Below are 10,408 nucleotides of genomic sequence, written 5' to 3'. Positions count from 1 at the left end.
AAACAAACAAAAAAACATCAGTTGCAGCCACTGTGCCCATCAAGCGCAGCCACTGTGCCCATCAAATGCAGCCACTGTGCCCATCAAATGCAGCCACTGTGCCAATCAAACGCAGCTAATGTACCCATCAATAGCCCCTGCTCATTAAACAGTCCATATTCAGTGAAAGTTAATGCACTGCAAAGTTTGCAGTACATGAACTTTAACTGAATGTGGACTGTTTAACCACTTGCCGCCCGCCAATGACAGATTGACGTCGGCAAAGTGGTTGTAGAATCATATGACGTCCTCAGGATTCTGAGCCGCTGCGCGCCCCCGGGGGCGCGCATCGCAGCGATCGTTGTTGCGGGGTGTCAGTCTGACACCCCGCAACACCGATCTCAGTAAAGAGTCTCTCACGGAGACTCTTTACCACGTGATCAGCCGTGTCCAATCACGGCTGATCACGATGTAAACAGGAAGAGCCGTTGACGGCTCTTCCTCACTCGCGTCTGACAGACGCGAGTAGAGGAGAGCCGAACGGCTGCTCTCCTGACAGGGGGGGTTCGCGCTGATTGTTTGTCAGCGCAGCCCCCCCTCGGATCGCCACACTGGACCACCAGGGAAGCCCACCCTGGACCACCAGGGAAGGGCAAACTGAAAAAAAAAAAAAGGCTGGAAAAAAAACATAAAAAAATATAAAAGATGCCAATCAGTGCCCACAAATGGGCACTGACTGGCAACATAGATGCCGCCCCACAGTGTCCATCAGTGCCACCCCACAGTGTCCATCAGTGCCACCCCACAGTGTCCATCAGTGCCACCCCACAGTGTCCATCAGTGTCACCCCACAGTGCCCATCCATGCCCAGTGCCCACCTTTCAGTGCCCATCTGTGCCACCCATAAGTATCCATCAGTGCCACCCATAAGTGCCACCCATGAGTGCCCATCTGTGCCACCTATGAGTGCCCAGTGCCGCCCATGAGTGCCCATCAGTGCCGCCCATGTGTGCCCATCAGTGCCGCCCATGTGTGCCCATCAGTGCCGCCTATGTGTGCCCATCAGTGCCGCATACCAGCGCCGCCAATCAGTGCCACCTTATCTGTGCCCGTCAGTACTACCTCATCGATGTCCATCAGTGCCATCTCATCAGTGCCGCCATATCAGTGCCCGTAATTGAAAGAGAAAACTTATTTACAAAAAAATTAACAGAAAAAAATAAAAACGTAATTTTTTTTCAAAGTTTTTAGTCTTTTTTTAGTTGTTGCGCAAAAAAAAAAAATTGCAGAGGTGATCAAATACCACCAAAAGAAAGCTCTATTTGTGGGGAAAAAAGGACGCCAATTTTGTTTGGGTACAATGTAGCATGACCGCGCAATTGCCATTCAAAGTGCGACAGTGCTGAAAGCTGAAAATTGGCTTGGGCGGGAAGGTACGTAAGTGCCCTGTATGGAAGTGGTTAATGAACTTGTTGCACAAATCACTTTATTACACTTTATTAATGATATCTATGGCTATGCATATTTATAATTCACTTAATCCATATTGAGCACTATACTTGATGCCTGGCACACACACACACAATCGCACATGATGACTTAAAATTTTTAAATCATCATCATGTGCGATTGTGTGTGTGTGCCAGGCATCAAATATAGTGCTCAATATGGATTAAGTAAATTACAAATATGCATAGCCATAGATATCATTAATGAAGTGTAATACAGTAATTTGTGCAACAGCTGTTCACAAATCACTTTATTACAGTTTATTTAAGATATGGCTATGCATATTTATTTAATCCACTGAGCATTATATTTTGCTGCTTGCTTCTGGTTGGCGGTTGGCACACATGAATATGATGACGAGGATCAAGTAGTACCTGGCTGCTATCCTTGGTGCTGCTGCTGGGGCCGGGTTTTCCCATCGGGCCGCCATACATTCCTTCTCTCCTGTCCTCTCTTCTCCTCCTTACCTCACGTCCCTTTCCCCACTCTGGGGATAAGATGATGCCGTGCAGAGGAGGGTAGGCAGAGCATTAGGCTCCGCCTATGCCACTGTTGCACTACCCTACGTGGATCTGGTCTGGCCAGTCATCGGCCATCTTGGGTGCACCTGTCACTCCCCTCCCTAGGCAGAAGGAGAAATATTAGCAATTGCTGTGCCGGCGCTGGGAGCTACATTAGTGCGGGAGGCGGTCGAGGGGAGGACGGGTGGGGGTTTTTTCATGCGGGGGGGTGGCTTTTTTCCGCCCCCCTCCCCATGGCGCCCATAGCACTTGCCATGGCTGCCATACCCTAGATACGCCACTGGGTGTGAACATGCCCTAGCTGAGGTGCACACTGTAGCGAGTCCAGAAACATGTGTAAATCGCACGCATTCCCCAACCCACAGGCAAAATGTGCTGCTCTTTTGAAGATGCAAGGGGGTGCCATTAATTCTTAATGGCACCCCCACACATCGGAAAACTTGATGCGTTTTTGGGAGTGTGGCTGCAACACCATACGGTTCCGTGTGGCTGCATTTTTTTTAAACGGGTTGGGGACTTTTCCCCCATGTTTCTGGCATGTACAGCAGCTGCTGTGTCCATGCAAATCTTTAAACAAGTCCTGCTCCATTGTGATCCTAGTCTTAAGCCGGCCATAGATGGTTTGAATCCTGTCCAACTCAGCAGGAACCGGACAAGATTCAAACCATGTATGGGCAGGCTAATTGTACCAAGACGATTGATCAATCAACTTGAGTACTATCAGCCTGCTGGATTTTACATGCAATTATTGCTAGCGGCTGTTTTACAGTGTATCTGGAATGAATTTACAGCCTTTGCTCAATACTTTGTTGAAGCATCTTTGGCACCAATTACAGATTCAAGTCTTTTGGAATATAATGCTACAAGCTTGGCACACCTATTTTTGGGCAGTTTCTCCCATTCTTCTTTGCAGAACCTCTCAAGTTCCATCAGGTTGGATGGGGAACATCGGTGCACAGCCATTTTCAGATCTCACCAGAGATGTTCAATCAGGTTCAAGTCTGGGCTCTGGCTGGGCCACTCAAAGACATATAGCTCTGGTTCACACTGGGCTGCGGGAGTGAAGCCGTGCGAGTTCAGCTGAACTCGCACGATTTCACTCCCGCTGGCAGTCCCGATTTCGGCCGCCATTTAAGAGACATCTGTGCAGGTTTCTGCACAGATGTCTATGGAAATCGCGTCCCTAAATCGCAAAAAGTAGTACAGGAACTACTTTTTGAAATCGGTGCAGCGCCGCAGATGCGGCGGCGCACCGATTAGGACGGTGTCATTGCCGACAATTGCCGGCAAATGCCGCCGATTTGAGATGCGATTTCACAAGTGAAATCGCATCTCAAATCGGACCAAATCGTACCCAGTGTGAACCTGGGCTCACAGAGTTGTCCCGTAGCCACTCCTTTGTTATCTTTGCTGTGTGCTTAGGGTCGTTGTCCTGTTGGAAGATGAACCTTCACCCCAGTCTGAGGTCAAGAGCGCTCTGGAGCAGGTTTTCATCAAGGATGTCTCTGTAGATTGCTGCATTCATCTTTCCTTTGATCCTGACTGGTCTCCCAGTTCCTTCTGCTGAAAAAAATCCCCACAGCATGATGCTGCCACCACCATGCTTCACTGTGGGGATTGCATTGGCCAGGTGATGAGCGGTGCCTGGTTTACTTGCCATTCAGGCCCGAGTTCAATTTTTGTTTCATCAGGCCAGAGAATTTTGTTTCTTTAGGTGCCTTTTGGCAAACTCCAGGCAGGTTGTTATGTTCCTTTTACTGAGGAGTGTCTTCTGCCTGGCCACTCTACCCTACAGGCCTGATTGGTTGAGTGCTGAAGAGATGGTTGTTCTTCTGGAAGGTTCTTTCCTCTCCACAGAGAAACACTGGAGCTCTATTAAAGTGACCATCAGGTTCTTGGTCACCTCCCTGACTAAGACCCTTCTCCCCCGATCGCTCAGTTTAGAGGGGTGGCCCGCTCTAGGAGGAGTCATGCTGGTTCCAAACTTCCATTAACGGATGATGGAGGTCACTGAGCTCATTGGAACCTTAAATGCTGCCAGGGCCGATCCGCCCTATAGGCTCACTATGCAAGCCGCTTAGGGCCCCGCAAAGCTGCAGAGGACCCCCCAAATTACTAGAGGCCCTGCCTGGTTAGAAGTCATTTTTGGCCCCCCTCACCCAGCTTCTCAACTCGCTGGCTACATGGGAGAAGAAGTCCGCACCCCCCGCTTCTCACTTTAATGTAAGATGTAATGACAGCAGAACACCCCCCCACTTTAACTTTAATGTGACATGTCATTTTCGGTAGCCCCCCCCCCCTCCCCGCTTCTCAACTTTAATGTGACATGTCATTTTCACATTTTCAGTAGCCCCCCCCCCCCCACCTTCTCAACTTTAATGTGACATGTCATTTTGCTTAGGGCCCCAGGGAGGTCAGGATCGGCACTAAATGCTGCATACATTTTTCTGTACCTTTTCCCAAATCTGTACCTTAATTCAATTCTATCTGGGAGGTTTACAGACAATTACTTGGACTTCATGGCTTGGTTTGTGCTCTGACATGCACTGGTACCTGTGGGACCTTCTATAGACAGGTGTGTGCCTTTCCACTTCACAATTCTGTGCCACTTTGTGTTGGTCCATCACATAAAATCCCAATAAAATACATTTACATTTTTTGGTTGTAACATGGCAAAATGTGCAAAATTTCAAGGGGTGTGAATACTTTTTCAAGGCACTGTAAGTAATTAATTTTTTCGTTTTTTTTTTTTTTTTTTATAAAATTGCAAAGATTTCAAACAAACTTCTTTCACAAGTGTCATTTTGGGGTATTGTTTGTAGAATTTTGAGGAAAATATTTAATTGAACAACAAAATGTGGAAAAATGTTTCCCTTGCATGTCCCCCTCAGATCTACAGTGACTGCACTTCCAAGTACAATTGCAGTGCACTTGTAGTACAAAGTGGATTTTCCTTTCGTAAATAAACCCCAATGACTAAGTGGGAGGGGTTTGAGCGCTGTTCTTTCTTGCAACCTGCGGTTGCAGGAAACAAAATCACTCCATCTATATCCGGCCTCAGGCTCCATTCACGCCTCTATGTTCTTGGACATGTGTGAAAAAAGGCGCCATAACACACTTTGCAAATATGCGCAAGGCTCACTGCTAAAAAAAACCCTGACTGTCCTATACTGTTGCGCAATGAATGTGCAGAAGAAAACACAAAAAAGTGACACGGTGTGTTGCGCAGGTGTGACTGCAGCCTTACTGTCTAAAAGGCTTTTTTCTTCTTTATTGCCTTATAATAATTATGTATGGTTGGGGGAAATAGACTGTAAGCTCCTTTGTCACAGATACTGATGTTTTGGTACTCTGTGGATGAGCTTTGATGAGATGTTTATAAAGCGCCCGTTTCGGTTTGTACATCAAGGAACCTCCGCCAACCATAAGATTCCCCACTAGAGGCAGCGAAGCACCGCGCGCCGTACGGCTACCTAGCTGGATAGTTAGTGTGCGGTCCCCGCCCGCACCGGTGTAGGAGAAGTCCTGTGTTGTTCCTCGCAGCGCCATAGAGCTGGCTGTCGGTGTGACGGGAGAAGGCGGGGAAGGAGAAGAAGGGGTTTGGTCGGTACTGTGAGTGGAGGAAGGGCCTACGGTGGAGGAGACCTCCTGCTTCGTGTACACGGGGGGCTCTACTGAGGGGAGTTCATCCGCTGAGGGGCCTGTGTGGTACCCCCGTCCTCCTCCTCCTCCTCCTCCTCCTTCATCTCCATCACCATAGCGGCTGCCGCAGGGCGGAAGGTTGGTGTGTCAGGGCTGGACGAGGACACAATGGCTCGGCCCAGGCCCCGGGACTACAAGGCGGGAGAGCTGGTCTTCGCCAAGATGAAAGGTTACCCGCACTGGCCGGCCCGGGTGAGTGTGCCCGCTGAGGGGCGGGGCTCAGGACAGACCGGGCACAGGGGGAGGGGCGGCGGGGGACAGGTGAGGGGGAGGGGAGATCATTGGCCTTCCATCACTCAGCATCCTCCTCCTCATCATCATCATCATCATTACCACCATCATCATCCTCTTCTTCATCATTACCACCATCATCATCATCCTCTTCTTTATCACCACCATCATCTTCCTCCGGGGACCCATCCTCCACCTCTCCAACATACACCCACCATGGGGGGGGGGGGGGGGCAACTGACCAGATATCACATAACACAAGGGGCCCCCATCATTGGAGATCACATGACACAAGGGGCCCCCATCATTGGAGATCACATGACACAAGGGGCCCCATCATTGGAGATCACATAACACAAGGGGCCCTCATCATTGGAGATCACATGACACAAGGGGCCCCCATCACCAGAGTTTACATGACACACGGGGCCCCCATCACCGGAGATCACATGACACAAGAGGCCCCCATCACTAGAGATCACATGACACAAGGGGCCCCCATCACCGGAGATCACATGACACAAGGGGCCCCCATCACCGGAGATCACATGACACAAGGGCCCCCATCACCAGAGTTTACATGACACAAGGGGCCCCCATCACCAGAGATCACATGACACAAGGGGCCCCCATCACCGGAGATCACATGACACAAGGGCCCCCATCACCGGAGATCACATGACACAAGGGGCCCCCATCACTAGAGTTTACATGACACAAGGGGCCCCCATCACCAGAGATCACATGACACAAGGGGCCCCCATCACCAGAGATCACATGACACAAGGGGCCCCCATCACCGGAGATCACATGACACAAGGGCCCCCATCACCAGAGATCACATGACACAAGGGGCCCCCATCACTAGAGTTTACATGACACAAGGGGCCCCCATCACCAGAGATCACATGACACAAGGGGCCCCCATCACCGGAGATCACATGACACAAGGGCCCCCATCACCGGAGATCACATGACACAAGGGCCCCCATCACCGGAGATCACATGACACAAGGGCCCCCATCACCAGAGATCACATGACACAAGGGGCCCCCATCACTGGAGATCACATGACACAAGGGGCCCCCCATCACCTATGATCACATGACACAAGGGGCCCCCATCACCAGAGATCACATGACACAAGGGGCCCCCATCACCAGAGATCACATGACACAAGGGGCCCCATCACACCATGTACCCCTTCTTCTCACATTTGTAACCCTCCTCCATGTAATGTATTGGAAGTATGTCAGTGGGGGGGGGACCCTCATTCTCTGTGTCGGTGTACAGATCAGTGTCAGGCTGTAGACGTGTGTCACCTCCTATATGGACATTTACATGAGTAGAGCCCCCCCCCCCCCCCCCCGGACACAACTCTGCAAAGTGATGAGACACTTTTATAGCGGTATGGCCCCTTTGACCTCTTTCTGGCCATGGAATGCATGGGGGGGGGGGGGTCTAGCGCCAGAACATGGTGGCCAAGGTGACCAATCTGTTACAGACATATCTCTGTCTCTAGTTATGATTGGAAGCCAGTGGGATGGGCTCCTGATCTTGTGACCACAGTGACAGCCAATTGCAGTGGTCACGTGATCTCGAAGTCCGCCCCCCTATTAAATCAGATCTAAAATATGCAATACTTACCTGAACCCCCAACTTTCCTGCAAAGGTCACTCACCAGCGATGGCACCTTCTCCTCAGTATATTGAGGGTGCCGGTCTTCTGCTATCTTGATTGGCCAGTACAGGATGACGCAATTTCTGTATTTAGTCATCCCAGCACACAGGAACCATGACAGAAATCTATATTGAGCTGCACATGCTCAGCTCAGTGTGCATACAATCCCTTCCTGCCTGCCCCAGAGTCCTATTAATTGGGCACCCTGTGCACTGTGCCACCCCATGATGCATAATGGCAGTGTGTAGATGTTAAAGCCCATCCCCTTCTCTGCCACAAATATGCATTACATGGGGGGCAAGACGTTAAAGAAGACTGCAAGCGGGCAAGTAGGTTTCTTTTTTTTTGTAGAAAATAAAATGAGTGAGATTTACTAAAACTGGAGAGTGCAAAATCTGCTACGGCTCTGCCTAGAAACCAATCAGCTTCCAGATGTTTTTGTCATAGCTTAATTGAACAAGCTGAAGTTAGAAGCTGATTGGTTCCCATGCACGTCTGCGCCAGATTTGAACTCTCCGGTTTTAGTGTCTCTTCTGCTATTTAACCTATTATACATATATATATGTATACCTCTCGACAGGTGGGCTTTAATGCAAAGAGGCCGCATATATGTGTCCTCATGTAAACATCTTTCTGTGCTGAGGGTGCATGCCCTGCACGCTTCCAGCTCAGAGACTGGCGGGTACCAGAAAGCTCCCGATGCCTACATTTGATCGGGTGCTTTCCGACACAGCGGCAGGAAGAGGTTAAAGTTAAAGCGGAGGTTCACCCGTACATAAGACTTTTTCCCCTTAGATTCCTGCTCGTTTTGTCTAGGGGAATCGGTTAGTTGTTTTAAAATATGAGCCGTACTTACCGTTTACGAGATGCATCTTCTCCGTCGCTTCCGGGTATGGGCTGCGGGACTGGGCGTTCCTATTTTGATTGACAGTCTTCCGAGAGGCTTCCGACGGTCGCATCCATCGCGTCACGATTTTCCGAAAGAAGCCGAACGTCGGTGCGCAGGCGCAGTATAGAGCCGCACCGACGTTCGGCTTATTTCGGCTACTAGTGTTTCGATGGATGCGACCGTCGGAAGCCTCTCGGAAGACTGTCAATCAAGAAGGAACGCCCGCTCCCGAAGACCCATACCCGGAAGCGACGGAGAAGATGCATCTCGAAAACGGGTAAGTACGGATCATATTTTAAAACAACTAGCCGATTCCCCTAGACCGAACGAGCAGGAATCTAAGGGGAAATTTTTTTTATGGGTGAACTCCCCCTTTAAGGTCTCGGACTCTCATTACATAGATACATAGTAGGTGAGGTTGAAAAAAGACATCAAGTCCAGCCTATGTGTGTGATTATATGTCAGTATTACATTGTATATCCCTGTATGTTGTGGTCATTCAGGTGCTTATCCAATCGTTTCTTGAAACTATCGATGCCCCCTGCTGAGACCACCGCCTGTGGAAGGGAATTCCACATCCTTACAGTAAAGAACCCTCTATGTAGTTTAAGGTTAAACCACTTTTCTTCTAATTTTAGTGAGCGGTCTTGTGTCTTGTTAACTGGTTGCCGACCGCCGCATGTATATGTACGTCCACAGAATGGCACGTACAGGCATATGGGCGTACATGTACGTCCCCGCCTTTCCGCGGGTCGGGGGTCCGATCGGGACCCCCCCCGTAACATGCGGCGATCGGAAACCCGCGGGGAGCGATCCGGGACGAGGGCGCGGCTATTCGTTTCTAGCCACTCCCTCGCGATCGCTCCCCAGAGCTGAAGAACGGGGAGAGCCGTATGTAAACACGGCTTCCCCGTGCTTCACTGTGGCGGCTGCATCGATCGAGTGATCCCTTTTATAGGGAGACTCGATCGATGACGTCAGACCTACAGCCACACCCCCCTACAGTTGTAAACACACACTAGTGCCTCGTTTCCACTGAGCGGATCGGTTCGGTACGGTACGCTTTTTTGGGTGTTTCCATTATGAAAGCGTTTTTTCTTATTCTGGCTAAATTTTCAGTGTATTCCAGAATGACTTTTTTTGTTTATTATTAATTTATATGAGCACAATATCACTCACTAGCGCTGCACTGTTTTTTCCTTTTTATGTTACCAAGTTGTTGTACACAATTTAGTGCTAGCAGCTATCTACATTTACATTTATATTTCAATATTTAATTTAGCGCAGCGTCAACCTTTTGGTTTTTCTTTATTTCTATCCTCCTCATTATGAAAGCGTGCCATAAAAGCGAACCGTACCGGACCATTCTGGGTCCTGCTTCAGATGTGGGGCCATAGAGAATGGAACGGTTCCATTAGGGCGGACCTACAAATACATCTCACTGATTGGTGGACGTGCTAGGCTTTTTTTCTAAACCTTGCATGGTCCCGGATGGTCCGATTTGCAATGGAAATGCTCAGCAGAATAGACCGGACCATTCTAACCCGTTCCATTCTTTCTGACCCGAACCGATCCGTGCAGTGGAAACAAGGCATAGGTGAACCCTAACTCCTACAGCGCCCCCTGTGGTTAACTCCCAAACTGCAACTGTCATTTTCACAATAAACAATGCAATTTAAATGCATTTTTTGCTGTGAAAATGACAATGGTCCCAAAAATGTGTCAAAATTGTCCGAAGTGTTCGCCATAATGTCGCAGTCACGAAAAAAATCGCTGATCGCCGCCATTAGTAGTAAAAAAAAAATAATTAATAAAAATGCAATAAAAATATCCGCTATTTTGTAAACGCTATAAATTTTGCGCAAACCAATCGATAAATGCTTATTGCGATTTCTTT

General features: G+C 49.2%; 1 protein-coding gene across 2 annotated transcripts in view; it reads left to right on the top strand.

Annotated features, from left to right (window-relative positions):
* The first annotated feature begins 5,481 nt into the window (after nucleotides 1–5,481).
* Nucleotides 5,482–10,408, top strand: part of HDGFL3 (HDGF like 3) — an 86,527-nt gene continuing 81,600 nt past the window's right edge. The window contains exon 1 of one of the 2 annotated variants that reach the window (XM_040342608.1): nucleotides 5,482–5,903. In XM_040342608.1, the coding sequence (XP_040198542.1) occupies nucleotides 5,820–5,903 (84 nt within the window). In that variant the 5' untranslated portion in view covers nucleotides 5,482–5,819. The remainder of the gene's footprint in view (nucleotides 5,904–10,408) is intronic. The other variant, XM_040342607.1, reaches the window with a different exon arrangement.

The sequence above is a fragment of the Rana temporaria genome, chromosome 3, assembly GCF_905171775.1.
Source record: "Rana temporaria chromosome 3, aRanTem1.1, whole genome shotgun sequence".
In the NCBI taxonomy this organism is placed as follows: Eukaryota; Metazoa; Chordata; class Amphibia; order Anura; family Ranidae; genus Rana; species Rana temporaria.
The sequence above is the reverse complement of the archived record's forward strand: the minus strand, read 5'-3'. Positions and strand labels throughout refer to the sequence as shown.